The sequence below is a fragment of the Tympanuchus pallidicinctus genome, unplaced genomic scaffold (assembly GCF_026119805.1).
Source record: "Tympanuchus pallidicinctus isolate F22 unplaced genomic scaffold, pur_lepc_1.0 scaffold12, whole genome shotgun sequence".
Lineage (NCBI taxonomy): Eukaryota > Metazoa > Chordata > Aves > Galliformes > Phasianidae > Tympanuchus > Tympanuchus pallidicinctus.
In genome coordinates, this window is record NW_026294637.1 from 7,400,732 (window position 1) to 7,419,704 (window position 18,973).

Sequence of the window (18,973 nt, forward strand, 5' to 3'; positions counted from 1 at the left end):
TGAAGTGCTGATGAGCCATCCGTGTGCTTTATCAGTGCATCCTCAAGTCCCTGACAGTGCTTTTGGTCCTTCAGGGACAATGCCCAAAGCCACGAGGAGAGCCTGGCAGTTCTGCGCTCCAGCACGGAGTTCTTGCGCTATGCTGTCAGTGTGGCTCTACAGAAGGTGCAGCAGCTGGAGGAGACGGGACAGACTGACGGCCCGGATGGACAAAACCCTGACAAGATGTTTCAGAACCTCTGCAAAATCACACGGTGAGTCACTGTGGCACATGAAGGTATCAGACCTAAAAGGAGCAACACGTTTGGGGGATCAGAAACTATTTTTGTTGCAGTCATTAGGACCATATGCGAGGTACATGTTTGCATGTTTGGACGTGGAAATAGAACAAGATCACCTATGCAGCAGAGAGCTAACGAGAAGAAAGGAGAAGGAACAAAAAAGGGAAGAAACATGCACAGGGGAGCAGGAAGGAGATGTTTACCTACAAATAAAAGTGTCGTCTTTGAACCAACCAATTTTACTTTCTTCAAAGCTGCTCACTTTGCTTTGCCTGACTTTGCCTTTCTGATTTTATTTATATAGAACTGTATAGAAACTGCTGACATTTCACAAATTCAAGCTGCCAAGAGATGAGCTCTTTTTTTTTTGACAGATTTGATGCCAGTGGTCAGTGTCTGGGTAGTCTCTGAGATAGAAAGAAAACTGTGAAAGAAATGAGTCCATAAAGATGGAGTTGAAATGGAATTGGAAGTTCACTTTGGCATGTGGGAAGGATGAAGTTATTTAGCTGTGCAGGAAGAAAGCAATAGATATTTTGCTCACATCAAACCCCATTCTTCTTACAAGCGAATCTTTTTCCTCTTCTTTCTTAAAGGAAAAAGAACTTCCATTTAGTTATATTAAAAATATGAACCTAAGAGTAGAGTGTGTGATCAGCCCTTTCTTGCTCTTGCACTGTGCATCGTGATTTTGACTCCTCCCGTCCTGCAGGGTTCTGCTTTGGAGGTACACTTCAATTCCCACTGCTGTTGAAGAGTCAGGGAAGAAGAAGGGCAAAAGCATTTCCCTGCTGTGCTTGGAAGGCTTGCTGAGGATCTTCAACACCATGCAGCAGCTGTACACTGCTAGGATCCCCCAGTTTCTACAGGCCCTGGGTAGGCACATGGTATCATTCTGTTCTGGTCTCTAGCCTTTGTGTTCTAGCCCATGCGTGTTCTTTATTCATAAATAGCTAGAGGGGTCCAGCCTTTGTCCCTCAGTAGCAAGAGGGGCTCAGCAGCCATGCATTTTCATCCCAGAAGCTAGTTCTGGAGATATATGTTTACCTGTTCTTAGTCTGTCAGCAGAAGGACAGTTGGAGTCAGATGTAGGTCAACTGTAGCCCTCTTCCATTCAAGATTTGCCTCTGACATGTTTTTGTGCTCACTAAGGTTTTGCAGCCTGTGCTCCTTCCCTAGCTGTGAGCAGTTGCAGTTCTTCCCAGTTTTGGAAATAAATCCTGTGTTCTGCTCTTGGCATTTAGCTCTTTTCTGCACCTCTCTGTCTGTGCCAGATATTACTGATGGTGACGCAGAAGAAGCGGATATTAATGTCACAGAGAAAGCTGCCTTCCAGATCCGACAGTTTCAGGTAAGTACCACTGTGTGCTGCAAATGTTCCAAAGCACTGGTAATTCTGGCAGCAAATGCTGTTAGTTCTCTATTTCTTGACCACAGAATATAGTGTGCAGTAGCAACTCTGATGCTCTGACTCACTGGCTGTTCAGAGAAGTTTTTGATCCTTAGGGAAAGCTTATTTGGGGCAGTTTGCAGAGCAGGATTGAAATGTATGTAGTTAGAGAGCTGTAGGGTCCCGTAATGCTGCATGAAACATACTTGACTGAATTGAATGTGGTCCTCTGTGTAAGCACTCATAACAAAGAACAGCACATGTTCTTTAGAAGTGTCCTCTTTTTTTAATATTCCATCATTCTTGAATGTTTCCAATTCCTTTATTTGCTGAAGCTTCTGGCTTTTTACATCTTAATATGGCCCTGCAAGAAGCATGCATACTTATGGACTCTATCCCTCCTTTCCATGATCAGAGGTCTCTGGTGAACCAGCTCAGTAGCTCTGAAGATGACTTCAACTCCAAGGAAACACAGTTACTCATCACAATTCTCTCCACTTTGTCCAAACTCCTGGACCCAGGCTCTCAGCAGGTAATTCACAGCCTTCTCAGGGTGTGGGGGGGTGTGTAGTAACCAGAGGTGTGGAAAGAGCATTAGCAGAATGGAGTGATATCTGAGAGCTTTGACGTGTGTGTGCTGCCTTCTCTTGCAGACTAGACCATGTTAAAATTACAGTTTTGATAAGTTGTCAAGCATTATCTTGTCAAATGCCTGCAAGAACAGTGAAGAACAAGTTGCCTTCCCACACCCCCTCCTGCATATTCTGATGTTACTTTTGGGCACCTGGAGTCTGAACCATTCGTTCTCCTGAGCAGGGACTCCTAGTAGAGCCTGGATGCCGTGTTGTTTCCACGTGGGAATAAAGCCAAAATAGGCCAGCAGATCTGTGACCAGTCCAAATACAGCTCTTCAGAAAGGACTGGCTCAGTGCCTAGCTCACTGCATGCAGGAGGAATTGGTGAAAGTAAAGACTAAAGGTGCCCCAGTTTTACAGACTAGAGACTGCGCTAAAAGTGTGCCAGAAGTCTGGTGCCATCACTTAGATTAAATGGGGCTGTTTCTCCGTCCAAGGGAACACGGAGCATTGCTGTGGACTGGATCCCAGCTTTTCAGTTGTTTGTAGCTTAAGTGTTCTTTGCAAACATACCAGAGTATGGCTGAACACCCTTCTGCCTGAAGGGGACCCTGCAGGTCTGCCTTTGCTGTGTGTGATTCATTATTTTGAATGATTTGGGTTTGTTTTTGATTAATCCTGAGCTTTGAATTCAGTTTCCAAGCCGTATCTTTTTCTCCCCTTATACAGTTCCTTCAGTTCCTTACTTGGACAGTCAAAATTTGCAAAGAAAATGCTCTAGGTATGTAAGCTTTGAGGGGTACGTGCAGATGTGATGTGTCACACGGGATAGTGGGCTCTTAAATGCTCTGCTGTTGCGTCTGTCCTGTTCTCACCTCTTTGTTGCAGATACATTCGGGTACATTCAGGTCCCATTTGGTGGCAGATTGCCATGACTGCAGTTATTAGCATGGCTATTAGGAAAGAAACTCCATCTCTATAAATATTAACAAAAGAGAGGCCACTTGGCTTTTTACTCTTGTTATTCAGATCTCTTGCTCAATTTGGTATTTATACACTGCAAAAACATTACTCTTGATGCATCTTGTTCATACTGTTATTGCTTCTGGTCACCATTTTGCTATGAGCTGGGGGCTCCAGTGTGCTGCATTCCCCCTTGTAATATTATATGCAATGCCCATTGTTGTAACTGAAGGATTTTGATTAGAATTTTCATCTACCATGTATCACTTCTGAGAGCGTAGACTGTTAAACCCATACTGAATCTGAGGCTTTACCTCACTGGGTGTCTGATGTTCCTGAATAGCTAAGGGAATTCTGCACCTAGTAACACCCTGCTTTGTTTTCTCTGCCCCACAGAGGATCTCTCTTGCTGTAAGGGTTTGCTGACTTTGCTTTTTAGTCTCCACGTTCTGTACAAGAGTCCTGTCAGTCTGCTGCGTGAACTTGCACAAGATATCCATGCTTGCCTGGGAGACATAGATCAGGTAAGATGCAGAGTCCGCAGCAGCTTAACTCGCATCACTTAGTGCTATCACAGAATTGATTTCATCTCTGAAGCAAAACGTGTGACAGCAGCTGACGTTTTGCTCACCAGAATTTTTCTCTCCCTCCACCAGGATGTAGAAATAGAGAGTCGCTCCCATTTTGCCATAGTCAACGTGAAGACTGCAGCCCCTACTGTCTGTGTGAGTCAAAACTGTGCATGAAACAAGCAGCTGCTCGTGCACAAGTGGCTTAGAGATTCCCGTTGTGCCAAACTCCTCCAACAACTTGTTTTGTTACTGCTGTTTCTGTTTCAGCTGCTGGTTCTGGGGCAGGCAGATAAGGTCCTTGAAGAGGTGGACTGGCTTATCAAGAGGCTTACCATTCTGGGATCAGACACATCAGGTAATAGAAGTGGCCCACTCTTACTGTTACACCTTTGTCAAAGACACCTAAAGATAACGAGCAAAATGATATTTTGGGATTTTAAGGTGGTGTCATTTGAGGGTAGGTGAAGCCCTCCCTTGAACTGGTTCCACATCAGCAGTGTAAGGCAGTGAGTTGTCACAGGACTCCTCCAGTGACTATTTTCCCTGTGCCATGCTGTTGCTATGCACACCTGACAAAAGATGGTCTTTTGTGTCTCCCACCTGTGTAACTGAGCTCATTAGACGTACATTCATGTGGTATTCATCTCTTTCTTCTAGAAGACTCGACTCAGGCATCAAACCAAACCCAGGCTCTGGAGAAAGGTGTGATTCTGCAGCTGGGAACTCTGCTGACAGTTTTTCATGAGCTGGTGCAGACAGCACTTCCTGCAGGGAGCTGTGTAGACTCACTGCTGAGAAGCCTCAGCAAGACATACACAATCCTCACCTCCCTCATCAAGCATGTGAGTGAAGCTCTGCTGGCAGTGGAATGGCTGGGATCTAATAACTTTTTCCACATCTGCTACAGCAAGCTCACAGTGACCCCTGGCAGCAGCTACACTTAGGACTGGGCTGTTGATCTCTTGTATAAGATGAGTCTTTTTTCTGCTGCCTTTCATGTGCTCATTTTTGTGACCTTCCTACAGTAGCTGCAGCTATACCAGAGGAGATAAAGAAAAGCTCTTCTCAAGCTGACTTTGGCTCTGCTTGGCTTTGAGTGGTTCCAGTGCCTCTTTTAGGTTCTTCAGTGTGCATCTATGTTCCACAGTGAACAGTGTCAGCAGTGTTCTCGTGGTGCTCAGCACTCCTGCCCTTCCCACTCACTCCCACCCAAGGCTTGAAGCGTTGGTTCTGGGCCATGGGGACAGGAGATCAGGACATGGGAGCTAGTGCCTCTGCACAGGGGGTCTCCTCATGCTTTCTCAGCACTCCTCCCTTAATTGGTCACTGGTAATTCTGTGAGCTGCTTTGAGCCCTTGCCTGGAAACACAGGTTACAGGATGGGAACAGTGCATCTAGAAGAGACTCACTCCTGTTTTCTTTGCAGTACATCCAAGCTTGCCGCAGCACCTCAAATGCAGTTCCGGGGAGGCTGGAAAAGCTGGTGAGTGTGAGCAAATCACTGCAGGACATGGCTCATTGCCTTCAGCTGGGAGTAATCCCAGCCTCTCTGCTTCTTTGCAGGTGAAGCTCTCAGGTTCCCACTTGACCCCACAGTGTTACTCATTCATTACTTACGTACAGGTAAGACATAAATTAACCGTGGCAAAATCGCACTGAAGTCTGATGCTGAGTGGTGAATCAGGTGCTTGGGCACCTTTTGAGATTACTGATCTTCTTGACATGACTATAGCTGAAGATCTTTCAGTACCATTGGGACCAAGCATGTTGATTTCTGTTAGAGCAGGGGAGGAAGAATATTTGGGGAACTCCTTTTTTTTTTCTTTTTTTTTTTTTTTTTTTTTTTTTTAAATCCCACCCCCTTTTATGTTCATGTGGGTTTTTTGGATGAAGTTCACAAAGACTTCTGTGCCTTTATTTAGCTGGTCTTTCTTCCCTGCTTACCCTATCTCTTGGTTTCCTTCTTCAGAACATCCATAGTGAGAGCTTAAGCTTTGCAGAAGAGAAGAAAAAGAAGAAGAAAGAAGATGAAACTGCTGCAGTCTCCACAGTCATGGTGAGATTGACTGAAGTCTAGTAGGACATGGGCTAGGCTTGAAAGCTTGAGATCCATACCTCAAGGCTCATTTTACCTGGTGGCTTCTCAGACATCACCAGTGACACACTGGCATTTGGGACTCTAAGTAAAAATCTGATTTTTTTCAATCTGAACTTCAGAGAGAAGTTTCAGAACAATGGAAATAAAAAGCTGTACTAAACTCAAGCTAAAGCTCACAGGGATGAAACAAAGGTGTAAAGTCTGATTTGTTTGTATCAGCTGGTTGTTTTATATTTGGAGTAAGCTATGAAATGACAGCTCATCGCTGTCAAACACAGACTTGGAGGGCCTTTGCAGACAGGTTTTTCTCGGGCTGTCAGACACATCAGGGCTGTGGAATGTGTAACTACAATACTTGGAAGAGCCTTGCTGCAGAACCATTCCAGGAGGCCTTTTAAACCCAGAAACAAAGTGGGCTGGCAAGGCTCACTGAGGCAGGCTACTGAAGGTAGGTTTCTAAACTGGGGAATGACTGTGGTTTCTGTGTCGCGCTACGCCATCATAGGACTGTGGGGGAATCTAAGCTGCTGATACAAACATAGGGGCTGCACTGTGCCATTGCTGGGACACTTGTTGCTGATGACTGTACAAGGGAATCTTAAGGCTGTTCACTTCAAATCTGGCTCTTGCCTTCTTTTCCACATTTCAGGCTAAAGTGCTTCGGGAGACCAAGCCAATCCCAAACCTGATTTTTGCTATAGAGCAATATGAGAAGTTCCTTATCCATCTTTCCAAGAAATCAAAGGTAATATAAAGCAGAGGTTTTCTGTGACCTGAACTCAGTGGAATGGTATTATCATGGCATAGTGCAGAGCTACTGCCGTTTCACCTTGAAAAAACAAGATCAGATTGCTGCTCAGATTAGGAAAATGTAGGGGCCTCACCTCTCTTTCAGCCTTTTCTCCTCACCCACCACTACCAGATTGCTGCTATCAGGGTGACAGCAGGTGGCATTGGTAATACTGAGTGAGCATAAATTTAAGCTCCTAATTCCAGCTTTCCTCCCCCTGCTCTCCCCAGCACAGCTCTTAAATGGGAGAGAGATGTACATTCATAGATGTACCATGAGGCATTATATGAGTCAGAATCCAGCTGGTAACATTTGGCTCTTGTGAAGACAATGGGCTACTGCATTTCATAGGGATAGGTGCTTTTTTCACCTACTTCTTGCTTCGTTCTTACATCATTATTGTGATGACTTTGTCCTAGTGCAGTGCAGAGGACTAGACAGAATAGGAAATTAAGGTTATAGAATGGCTTAGGTTGTAGGGGACTTTGAAGATCATGTAGCTCCAAACCCCTGCCCTGGGCAGGATTGCCACCACCCAATCAGGCTGACCAGGGCCCCAACCTGGCTTTGAATGTCTCTAAGGATGGGGGTCCCCACAACCTCTCTGAGAAACCCAGTCCCAGTGCCTCACCATCTGAGTAAAAAAAATTCTTCCTACCATCTAACCTCAGTCTCCCCTTTTAGCTCAAAGCTATCTGCCCTTGTTCTATCACTACTGGGCTGTGTACAAACTCATTCCTCCCACTGCCTGTAAGCTCCCTTTCAGTGCTGAAAGGCTGCAATAAGGTCTCTTCTCCAAGCTCTTTTCTTATGCCATGATGCTCTGCCCCCGCTTTCGCTTTGGTGCTGCAGGTGAACTTGATGCAATACATGAAGCTCAGCACCTCCCGGGACTTCCGCATCAACGCGTCCATGCTGGACAGCGTGCTGCAAGAGCACAACACAGAGGATGCTGAAAATGAGCCAGACAACAACCAGGTGAGAACTCCTTTACAGGATGGGTTTCCCCTCTTGTGCTGCCAGGTACGTGGGTCTGCTATTTAGCTAAGAGTAATTTCAGGAGAGTTTGTCTCACCTGGGTTAATCCTTGAATGCTAAGCTGACAGGAGTGAGTGAACAGGACTGAAGTCCCCTATGGTTCAGCTCTTCACCTTTAATGATCTTTATGTCTGTGTACCAGTTGCCTCTGTCTTGGTCTTAGAGGACTGAGACAGTTTAAGGCCCTGGTGTTTGAGTCAGTAAGCAGAGGACTGTCACCATTACCTCTGAGGACCCACTGCTGCTATCCTTTAGCAGACAGTGCTGGAGAAGGCAGCACAACCTGTGCTGGACAAAAAACAGACCGCTCTTCTTTGCTGATTGTCCAAGTGTTTATTGGTGCTTCTGTCCGTATTTCCCTGAGTGTATTCACCAAGCTGAAATGCAGCACTGCACAACCACTCCCTGTCTTGTGCCATTCGTAACCTGGGCTCTGAGTTGCAGCAGAAATTAACAGGGTGCTTGGGGAAAGCTTCAGGGGGGGAGAGGAGGCCCAGATTTCACGTCATTTTTGCTCAGGAGAAGAGAGTGCTAAATCCTGTTCTGTACATCTAGTTTCTCGAAGTAAGCCTTCACTGGACTACTCACACAAACATTCACACTCAGTACTCTTAACTCTATTTCTCTCCAGTCCAGCACAGCAGAGCAGCCAGATGAAAACCAGGAACCCCAAAAGAAAAGAAGGCGAAAAAAATAAAACCTGTGGTTGCCAATTGCTGCCACCTCCTTCTACAGTGTGTGTGCTGTGGCAGCCTCACCTTGGTCTTGGAGAACTGCATGTACAGAGAGAATGGATTGTCTCTCCTGCCAAGTACTCAAGACTTCTTTCTTCATCCCCCTGGGTGTGCAAGCAGTGACTCTGTCAGGTGTCTCAGGTTTTAAAGCTGGCTGCTGCCCATTCAAATATGCAAGTTCTGCCATTCAAATGTGCTGCTATGAAAATCTTCCTCAGGAACATCCTTTTCTTACCGAGAGAAGGAAGTGGCACAAGCAGGATCGGTCCCTGCCATGTGTGTGCTTCTGCAAGGACAGCCAGGCTCCTGGGTGCTCTCTGGACAACTTGCACATTCTGACACTCTCACATTATCACTTCTTCTCCAGTGACCCTTTGGTTATTTCAATTATCTGATATATATCCAGTGCTTCTCCTGGAAGACAATGGGACAATCGGTTCCTTGTGTTCTGCAGTATACTTAAAGACTGTACAGCTTCAGAGTAAGAGACTAACAGCCCCTCTTTGCTTTTGGGATGGAGCATGTAGCAAGTATGGGGCAAGAAGCCTTAATTTTATTCAAACTTCTGTTTTGTGCAGTGCTGGCAGTGCAAAAACAGCACCAGGAGGAAGCTGGAAACAAGGACTGTTCTCCCTTGAAGCTTGCTGCTGTGCATAGCTCCTAAGGAGACAGGTGACAGCTTCCTCTGGAGAGCCAGCAGCAGGGGCTGCGTTAAGCTTCTGCTGACCCTGATGCCTTGCACTTGTTTAATTTGCTTTGCTACTGACCCAACAGGTATTTTTTCCACAGGCACGCTTTGCCTGTAAAACTCTTAATAAAGGTTGCCTAAGGGTGAAGTGTCTGATGTTGTTCAGCGAGGTTCTTAGCTGCCAAAACATTGCAGTGTATTGACAAGGTGCTATTTAAAGCAGCCCCCAGCCAACAATTAAATGCTCGTTTGCAGCAGTTAGAAGGTTATGCTGAGTAGAGATAGGAACTAGTGTAAGCCTTGGGATTGGTGGGGGAGAACACAGCAGTGCTAAGGCTGAAACCTGCAGCAGGGGCAGCTCCCTGAACACAGCTGTGCTGAGCTGAGGGGGGGAGGAGGAAAAGCACTGAAGGCTGGGAATGGCTGGGCCTGGAGGGCAAAACATAGGAGCCTATAGAAGCACCTCATTTCAGAGAAAACAAACAATTCAATCTTGGGCTGTATTTAAAAGCCTACAGGAAGGCTCATCCCTCCTCTGAGCAACACAAAGCCAACTTGTGGGGGGTGACCGAGCCAGGCCCTGATTTCTTTAGCAGAAATACTGGTGGTGGCAGCACAAACTGTTCAAGCAGTGAGAAAGGAGAGGACTGAGAAGCTGGCACCAGGGTGAATGGGTGCCTTGCAGTGGTGTGAGGCTGCTGAGGCAGGGCAGCTACGGGGTTTGTGAGATACCTCCAATAGTGGATGAGCCCCTGGGGAACAGCTCCACTTCCATCAGAGGAGGGGCTCGCTGTTACAGGGGATGCAGCTCCAACAGCCACTGCTCACCTCGAGGAATGCCATATTTCTTCTCCATGCCAGTCGGGTTTGATGGAGTCACACAGTTCATGGTCACCTCCTTCCTTAAGCACCGGTCAATGTCCACAGCGCTGAAGAAAGCCACGGACTGCGGCAGATCCTGAAGGCCCAGCTTGTAGGCAAACATGCACCTGGAAGCACAAGAGAGCACGTGGGGCAGTGCTACACATCACACCCAGCTCTGTCACCTGCACTGCAGCACACAAGATATCACACGCCTGCAGGGAACAACCGAAATGTCACATCACAGCCCGAGGAGCAGAACCCCAAAGGCAGCGCCCCACTGGAAAGCAAACCAGAGGCAGTGCCTTAGACTGAAAACTCCTTGCCACGACCTTCCTTTCACTGCAAACTTTCTGCCAGGAGAGAACCGTGTGCCCTTTTTTTGAAAGGAAGAAACCAGCTACTGCTGAAAAGTTACAGCAAACCCGCTAACTTTCACTTCTCTCACGCTCAGCCAGTCCTGCCGTTCCTGCACGCAGGGGCTTTGATCCGCCGCAGGTTGGGCTGGAACAAAGGCAGCTTCACAAAACATTGGGCAGCCGCTGTTGCAGATTACTTTGCACCCATGTCAATCAGCGGCTGCAAGACAAAGTGCTTTGTAACTACTGGGTAGCAGAAGGGTCAAGGATTGCCAAAGTGGATGTGGGAGGAACAGAGTAACAGTACGTTCAGCCTCCTAGGAAGAAAGGACCAACCCAGCCCTTTACTTCTGGCTAATCCTCCCACGCAGAGCAGATGTTGGATTTTCCCAGCAGGAAGCCCTGTGCCTGCAATAGCTGGTATAAAGGCACAAACATCAGGGCGTCTTCTCCTGCTGCGCACGCTGCCTGGGCACAGAAAGGCTGTTTGCTGTATCCTTACCTCAGCCCGCGAGAAAATAGCTCTGCTTTGGCCAACTCCTGTATAAACCAAATACCGTAAAGCACTGGGAAGGGGATTTCACAAAGCTGCCTGAGCTGGAGCCAGAGCAAAAGGATCCCCGGGGGTGTGAGGGCAGGAGAGCTCCAGGCTGAGCTTAACCCAGCAGGCACGGGCCAGGAAGGCAGCAGGGCTGCTGCTAAAGGGGCACAGAGCTGTGCCTCTCACTGCCGGCCCCAAAAGCAGGGAGAGAAGAGGGGAAGCCAGCCTGATTCCCAACAGCTCACTTAAACATGTGGCAGCTGCTGCCACACGATGGCCATGTAGGCAGGAGATGCGCTCACAGCCCCTCCACAGCAAGGATGGAGCTGCTGACCTGCACCTCTTGCCAACAGATTATCCCTGGAAGCCAAAGCTCCACGCACAGCCATCAGAGCTGCAAACAAAAGAGGTGCTCTCTAGGGCTGCCGTGCCTCCTCTAAGCAGAGAAAACCTGCCCTGTGCCACCCTGCCCACCCTCCCTTTGCCGTCACACTGTCTCACACAGGAGATGCCCATCCCCACCTCTCACCGTGTGAGCAGGTTGGTGATCTGCAGGGCCAGTGCTGCCCGGTAGCGGTCCTGCTCCTGCACCAGGTAGCGCACCTCGTCGTGGATGCTGATGCAGAAGCGCCCGTTTATGTCGTACTCCTCGAAGAGCCACTTCATGGAGACCAGCATGAGGTGCAGGTAGTCAACGGCTGAGCTCTGCACCACCCAGTTCACCCTGCTGGTTAGAAACTGGGGAAGGAAACACAGAGAAATGCTAGGAGAGTGTCCAAGGAGTATTCCTGTTACAAGGGAAGGGGCTGGTGAAGCAGTGTTGCTGGGTTTCCTTGATGGTACACAAAGAAAAGGAGCATGGGACCCAACACCAACGGGTTTTGTCTGCAGCTCCATGTGCCTGCGTGGTTCCCCGCCCTGAGAAGGGCTCGATTTGAGGTTGCTATTTCAGACAAGCAGTGCGAGGAGCTCAGCACCACAGAGCCACATTCTTACCTCCCCTTTGGCCACTGCAGGCTCCAGAGCCCTGCTGATATGGCAGCCCAGCACCGGGGTCTGCGGCGAGGCAGACAGGGCGATGCTCTCCAGCTTGTTGAACATTTCGGACTCGGTGCCTCCAGCCCACATTCGGTGAGCCACCACGTCCCACTTCTTCTTTCTTCGGGACCTATGGGAGCAGAGGGAAGGTTGCTGAAAAGTGTGGGACAAGTCCTCAACATTCTCTTTGGGACTGGGGCAGTCAGATGATCCCTGCAGAGTTCTGCGGGGAGAGACTGGAGGAGCCCCCACACCAAACTGGGGTCTTAGAGCGGGGCTGCAGGGGAAGCCGTGCCACAAGCACCCACTGGGGTCAGAACATCTCACTTTCTCATGGCTTCTCTCTGGATCTTCTGCACATCCTGGGCCGACACCGTACCATCTTCTGCTCTATCCACAGCCAGCTCCAGCTCTTTCACCAGCCACTCGCCCTCCTCGCTGAGATGAAACCTGGAGGAGAACAGCACCCGGCTCAGGGTAACGCATGCCCAGGAGGCAGCCAGGACTCACCCCACAGGCAGCACCCACCTCCGGATGCCCTTCGTGACAGCGTACATCTGCTGTGCCTTCTCACGCGCCTGCTGCTGCGTCAGCCGGTGGTTGAACTGCATCAGCAGCCGCTCGGCAAAGGGCTGCCCGGCCCCGTAGATGCGCCCATAGTTGAAGACCTTGGCGTGCTCCCGGCTGATGCCCACTGTGGCGGCCGTCTTGCTATGCAAGTCGGTCCCGTCGCTCTTCTTCCCTTGCAGGGTCATCCAGCCAAAGGCCGTGCACCCTGCAGCGGGGAGGAAGGGGTCAAGCACAGCACAGGGATGGCGTTGCAGTGCCCAAAGACACAGCCTTGCTCACCATGCATGCCGGCAAAGTGAGCCTCGCCCAGGACCGCCGCTATCCACAGCTCCTGGGAGTCCACATCTGCACCCACCAGAGAGTAGCCAGGCGGCACCTGGACCATGGCCTTCAGCTCGCTGCCCACACGGTCAGCCTGCAGCACACGGCGCCTGGCTCAGCACACCCCACGTGCTGCACCACAGCCCACGGCCCCAGCCCCGCTGCCTGCACGTAGCCCTACCCGGGCGTTGCTGGCTGTCAGCCACGTGGGCTCCACGGCCCGACGGGTGATGGTGCCCGCGGTCACCACCTGCGGCAGGATGGCCCCGTAATCCTCCTCCTCGTTGTAGGCCGGGTGCCTGTTGCATGGGCACAGGGTGAGCACGGGCCCTACGGGCTCCCCCAGCCCGGCCGTCTCGCTCTGTACCTGGTCACCACGCGGGGCAGCTCCCCCTTCTTCAGCCAAACGACCACCTGGGAACTGAGGGATACACAACAACACAGCACGCTGTCTGCGCAGCCCACAGGGCACAACGCAGCCCCAGCCACAGGGATTCAAGGCACCAGGCTGACCTGACCCGTTTGTGAGCGTTCCTCCAGAAGGACACCATCTTGTTGATCTCCAGAGCTCTGGTCCCGTGGGTGCGGCCCACAGCAGCCCGCAGCGTGCCGTCCTCCATGCGGGGCAGGAAGTCCTTGGCGAAGGGGCTCCCCACGTTGTTCTCATTGCCGTCCTTCAGCAGCAAGGAGATGCCAGGGTTCAACGCAACGCAGCCCCACACACTGTCCAACCTCAGCTGGGAACACCTCTGCCATCACCCCGTGGGGCGAGGGAGAGGGACAGCTCCAACTTGCCTTGTGGGGCAGCTTGAAGAACCAGCATCCAGGAACATTGACATCATTGTAGGGGCCGTTGCCGTAGTGGAACGAGGGCTGGCTGCTCTCCTCCATGAGTTCTGGCAGCCCATCCTCATCCTGCAAGTGGCAGCGTGAGGTGATGCCGGGCACGGTGTCCCTGTGCTCTGCTGGGAACCCCCAGCACAGAGGGATCACGGAAATGGGATCAGATTCACCACTGCATCCCACAGGGAACTCTGCTTGCCTGCATCTGGCCCTGCTCTGCCCTGCCCGGCCGCTCCATGTCCAGCTCCAGCTGGCTCAGCTCCTCCACCTGCGGCACAGAGCGGGGCAGCTCACATAACCATTTCCAGCCTTGATTATGGGGTATTTCCTTATCCCAGACCCCATACCACACACCTTCTGCCACATGCTGCTACCCTCCAGCACCATCAGCTCATCCTCCACGCCGACCTCTTCTGGGGGTTGCTCCTGGCCCCTCTGCAGGCAGTGCTGCCGATACAGTCGCTCGATCGCCCTGCCAGGGCACAGAGCTCAACCAAATGCTGCAGCTGAGCCCCTTACAGAGCTCCGTGTCCCAGCTATGGACTCTCCATCCCCCACGCTCCCTCACCTGTGTGGGCAGACAGGCCCCTCCGGCTCTGCGGAGGCTACAGGCAGGTTGTCCTGCCGCCCTGGCACCAAGTAGCCCCAGCCATGCTTCTCCGAGTAGTGCAGGGGGAAGCCATCCCAGGCCAGGCGCATCAGCTTTGGGGTCACCCGCATCTGCAGGCTGATGAGGCTGGGCCCCGGCACCCAGCCCTCCTCCTCCAGGCGCGGGCACAACTTGCGGTACCAGCTGTGGGGCAGGGCCGCGGGTCAGGGAGCAGGGAGCAGCCACTGGGTGCCCCGCTGTCCTCAACTCACCCCGGGTGGCCCGGGAGGTGCTGCAGCCTCTTGGGCTGCAGTGTGACCGTCTCCTTCAGGCGTTCCAGGCAGGTGTGGCTCTCGGGGGCTCTCAGCTCCTCCTCCTCACTGGGGGGACCGGGGTCTGACAGCACAGGGGGCTGAGCATCCCCCCAGCCCATCGCCTTGCAAGCACTGCAGCATCCCTCCATGCTCACCTTCCTGCCACTCCTGAGCAGATCCCGTCTCTGAGGCTTCGCTGTTTATTTTCTGATCTTTCCTCCTCTTTGGGGGTTTCTTCTGTTTAAACTCCTGCGTGTCCCACTCCAGATCCCAGAGCCAGGGGTCCTCCTTGTACCTGTGGGCACACTATTGCTCTCCCCCTGCAATCAGTGCTCAGCCTGGTCCCGTGCCTCTCCCCATACCTGTCCTCGTGCAGCAGCTGGCAGGCATCGTTGGCCAGGTTCATCAAGGACTTTTTCATCTCCTTCTGGAGCTCTTCATAGGTGCCCTGAGCATCATCCAGGTACCTCCTCCAGTTGCCGTTGACTGGCAGGTAGGCCACCCCCATCTCCAGCATCCCAGCAAACGTCACAGGGTGGGGGCACCTGGAGTCCAAAGCCAGAGGTTGGGAATTGGGCACCTCCTGGAGGGGAGCTGCCCTCCAAGCACCAGCCCACACCCAATGTGAGTGTGCCTTGCATTCATGACTTCACCCAGCCCCCTCTAGCCCCTTTCACCTCTCCATGAAGAGTGGCAGCTGCTCTTGAAACACCTCATGGGTGGCCCGGACATCGCTGGCACAGTACGACATCAGCTCCTGGGAACACAGCATGTCACCAGCACAGAGAGAAGCCACAGAGCCCAGCACAGCTTCACCCATACACACAAATCCTTTGCAATAGGTACCAGCCATGCACCAAAGGGAAAAAAAAAAAAAAACACCAACAAAAGCTGTTTCCTGCTCCATTGCCATCCCAAGCACCGCTGCCCATACCTGGAAGTTATTCCTGACATCAGCCATGGTCCCCTTAACAAACAGCTCTCGTGCCTCCTTCTGCAGCGGTTCCCCTCCCACATACAGGGCATGCACATCTGCCAGGTTGTTGATGCTGCTGACGTGCACCCAGTCCCACGAAGAGACCTGCAGCAGGCAACAGTGGAGGCAGAGCCCAGCCCCACAGCCAAGGGAGCAGCGAGTAAAGGATTAAGGGATGGTCATCCCATCCCATCCTATTCAATCCTACTTTCATCCATTCCATCCTATTCCATCCCACTTTGTTCTACCATATTCCATTCCATCCCATCCAGTTCAATTCCATTCCACCTCATCTCATTCCACTGCATCCCACCAATTCCATCCCACTCCAACAAGCTCTTTTCTATTCCATCCTATTCTCTTCCATTCCATTGCATCCTTTCCTACTCCTTTCCATTCTATCCTTCTCCATCCCACTCCACTCCACTCCATTCGGTTCTCTTCCACCCCACCCCATCCCATTCCATCTTATCTTATTTCATTTCTTCTCACTCCATTTCACCTCATTCTGACCCATTCCATCCCCTGCCCACTTTCTCTGGAAGCCACTGGGAGCGATTCATGCAGCAGAGCCACTCCTAAGCTGCAGGGAGCAGCTGGGGCTCAGCTTCATACTCACCGCCGGCCCCTCAGCTTTGTTGCGTGTTTTCTTCATGTGCTGCCTGACCTGTTGCAGCCCCTTCCTCTTGCCATGCTTGGCAGCCATCCAGAGGCTGCGCTGGAAACCCGTCAGCCCCGAGATGGCCATGTGCATGCTCATGGTGTCCAGGAAACGCACCCGGGAGCCCTGCAGGGAGACAGCAGTCATAACCCAGGATGTGCTGAGGGACAAATGTGCTGGACACAGGCTGCCCTGAGCTGCGGGTACCCCAGACCAGGTCGGATGGGACCCCGGGCAGCCTGAACTGGTGGGGACACCCAGCCCGTGGCAGGAGGGTGGGCTTTAAGGTCCCTTCCAACCCACACCATTTTATTGCTCCGTGATACAGGCAGCGAGGCGCAGCACGAAGCATCGCCATGCAGCTCACCTGGCGCCAGCTTCTGCACAGCCCCAGCACCACGCGGCAGCAAAGCAGCCGAAGCAGCACGGCCACGTGCACTCACCTGGACGAGGTACTGCTCCCTGATGAAGGCGCGGTCGAAAGCCACGTTGTGCCCCACCACCACCCTCTCACCGCCCTCCTGCTGCCTGCCGGTCCCCTCCAGGGGCACGAGGTCGTGCAGCGCCAGGCGGGGGCCCCACGAATAACGCTGCTCCAGCAGGCGCCGGCTGCACCACGAGTACCTGCGGCACGGGGCACGCGGTCAGCGCCCTGCACCGCACCGGCGGCGGGAGGGAGGGGGGGGGAACGCGCGGCTCGCTCACCACGCGTGCGGGGACACCGCCACGGCCATGGTCGGGCACTGCCCGGCGGCCACGCACACCTCCACGTCCAGCACCAACGCGCGCTCCCGCGGGCACTCCACCGCCTGGGGCCGCCCGTCGGGGCCGTAACGCGTCCAGCCCTGCTGCTCGGCCCAGCTTTGGGGAACGGGGGGCAGGCGGCAGCGCAGCAGCTCCTCGGCCGCCTCCAGGTAGGGCAGGCTCTGCTTCTGCGCCAGGCGGCGGAAATGCTCGTCGATGTCGGCGCCGTACATGCGGGGCAAACGCAAACTCACGTCGGGCAGCGACGGGCCGTGCCGACCCCACAAGCCGTGCCGCCGCAGGTGTTCGATGCTGCGCCGCACGGCCTCCTCTGAGTGCCGCACGCTCGCCCCGCGGAAGATCTGCTCGTGGAGGTTACGGGACAGCATCTGGATGTGCAGCGGGTTCACGCGGCGCTCGCCGCGCTCCGAGGGCTCGGCCTCGTCGCCGCGTGGCTGCGGGCGGTGGGCGGAGGGACCGGAGCACGGCCGGGAAGAGGCGCGGCACGGCGCTGAGCCTCGGCGGAGAGCGCGGAGCATCGCGGTGCTGCTGGACGGGGGGGGTCCTCCTGTAAAGGGAGAGCGGCAGTGAGGGGAAGGGTTTGTGGAGAGAGCCTCAACCGGCGCTGCTAAAAGCAACACCTTGCAGGTGTGCGGCGTGCCGGGATGCGCAGCTGAGCTGCACCACGCTCTCAAAGAATGCAACACTCCTGCAAGGCACGCACCGCATCTGCATGTATGCAACACCCCTGCAAAGCATGCAATACCCCTGAAGGACACGCAAAGCATTCTACACCTCTGCACGCGTGCAACACTCCTGCGAGGCATGCAACACCCCCACAAGCGCGCTCTACGGCTCAGCACGCGCCCCCAAAACTCCGCATCTCCCGTTCCCCGAGCCGTGCAGCCCCACACTTCCCCCACGCGCCCACCCGCCCCCAGTCCAGCTCACAGCGCGCTGCAACACGGAGCTCCAGGGCAACTTCCGGCCGCGCGGACGCCCCGCCCCGCCACCCGCCCCACGCGCAGCCGCACTGCCCGCCGGCAGCTGAGCCAGTAGGGCGCGCGAAAAAGGCTTTCTGCAGGCGGCCGCGTGGCCTAATGGATAAGGCGTCTGACTTCGGATCAGAAGATTGCAGGTTCGAGTCCTGCCGCGGTCGGTGGTGAAAGCACAGGAGCGAAGCGCCTGTTTTTGTTTGTTCCGCCCTTCCTTTTGGCCGTCAGCGGGTGACGGCGGCGAGCGCTGCGCTGTCCGGGTCGGAGCGGCGGCGGGGCCGTGCTGGGGCCGTGAGCGCGCGGGGCTCGGCCGGACGCGGCAGGGCTCGCAGGGCGCCGCGCTGTGCCCCGTGTCGCAGTATCGCGCCGCGCCGCCAGGTGTCGCTGCGGGCCCGCCGCTGCCGCCCGCTCAGGGCCGCTCACCCGGGGCAGGGCCGGGCAGCTGCCGTCGGGGCGCGGGTTCCTCCGTTCCCGCCCCGTTCCGCGCTCCTACGGGGGGCGGGGGGCACCGTGCGGCCGCTCCCACCCTCCGGAGCCCGCGGAGCGTTCCGTGAGCCGGGGCGAAGCGGGGACGAAGCTCCGAGCACCAACCCGACGGCAGCGCGGGGGCACGGTGCCGCACGGTGCCGCACGTCACCGGGGGGCCCTCGGCTCGTGGGGGTGCGTGGGGACGCGGGACCACGGGAACGGGGCGAGGCCGTATTTTGTGCCCCTCATTGTGTGCCGAACGGCGCCGCTGCCGCACCGCCATGTGCCTGGAATCCGCCCCTTAGTGACTTCGTGGAGAGAAAAGGGATGGGCCGGGGGGGGGCGGCTGGGGGCCGGGGTGGGTCGGGGGTCTCCACCGCGAGCGGCTCCGGGAAGGACTTCGGGTCGGGGCTGCCTTCCGCCGCTCCGTGCTCTTATCGCCGATTTCCTCTTCTGTGTGATCTTTGCTTTATTTTTTACTGTTTTATTATCATTTCTTAAAGCGCTCCTCTCACAAATCCCCACTGAAGGGAAAGAATAAAAATAAATCCCGATGAAGCGTTG

The 18,973-nt window shown here is 53.7% G+C and overlaps 2 protein-coding genes and 1 non-coding gene across 4 annotated transcripts in view; 2 read left to right on the plus strand and 1 right to left on the minus strand.

Annotated features, from left to right (window-relative positions):
• FANCI (FA complementation group I) overlaps positions 1-9,282 on the plus strand; it is a 23,696-nt gene extending 14,414 nt beyond the window's left edge. Inside the window, exons 23-37 of one of the 2 annotated variants that reach the window (XM_052671817.1) lie at positions 75-254; positions 994-1,157; positions 1,556-1,632; positions 2,087-2,203; positions 2,976-3,027; positions 3,606-3,733; positions 3,866-3,934; positions 4,049-4,136; positions 4,439-4,623; positions 5,208-5,264; positions 5,345-5,404; positions 5,751-5,837; positions 6,529-6,624; positions 7,522-7,647; positions 8,339-9,282. In XM_052671817.1, coding sequence (XP_052527777.1) covers positions 75-254; positions 994-1,157; positions 1,556-1,632; positions 2,087-2,203; positions 2,976-3,027; positions 3,606-3,733; positions 3,866-3,934; positions 4,049-4,136; positions 4,439-4,623; positions 5,208-5,264; positions 5,345-5,404; positions 5,751-5,837; positions 6,529-6,624; positions 7,522-7,647; positions 8,339-8,404 — 1,552 coding nt within the window. In that variant the 3' untranslated portion in view covers positions 8,405-9,282. The remainder of the gene's footprint in view (positions 1-74; positions 255-993; positions 1,158-1,555; positions 1,633-2,086; positions 2,204-2,975; positions 3,028-3,605; positions 3,734-3,865; positions 3,935-4,048; positions 4,137-4,438; positions 4,624-5,207; positions 5,265-5,344; positions 5,405-5,750; positions 5,838-6,528; positions 6,625-7,521; positions 7,648-8,338) is intronic. The other variant, XM_052671818.1, reaches the window with a different exon arrangement.
• Positions 8,018-17,944, minus strand: POLG (DNA polymerase gamma, catalytic subunit). Its single transcript, XM_052671819.1, has 23 exons — positions 17,878-17,944; positions 16,908-17,514; positions 16,646-16,826; positions 16,161-16,328; positions 15,500-15,646; positions 15,243-15,322; positions 14,928-15,110; positions 14,721-14,860; positions 14,524-14,647; positions 14,231-14,455; positions 14,017-14,134; positions 13,862-13,930; positions 13,615-13,734; positions 13,333-13,493; positions 13,187-13,240; positions 13,001-13,118; positions 12,778-12,913; positions 12,457-12,703; positions 12,256-12,378; positions 11,887-12,058; positions 11,420-11,628; positions 9,958-10,118; positions 8,018-8,855 (listed from the first exon to the last, which is right to left on the minus strand). The coding sequence occupies exons 2-23, from the start codon at positions 17,483-17,485 to the stop codon at positions 8,794-8,796; spliced, it is 3,576 nt and encodes a 1,191-aa protein (XP_052527779.1). The 5' UTR covers positions 17,486-17,514; positions 17,878-17,944; the 3' UTR covers positions 8,018-8,793.
• An 88-nt stretch (positions 17,945-18,032) lies between these two features.
• TRNAR-UCG (transfer RNA arginine (anticodon UCG)) lies at positions 18,033-18,105 on the plus strand. Its single transcript has one exon. It is a non-coding gene; the product is annotated as a tRNA-Arg (tRNA).
• The last annotated feature ends 868 nt before the right edge of the window (positions 18,106-18,973 follow it).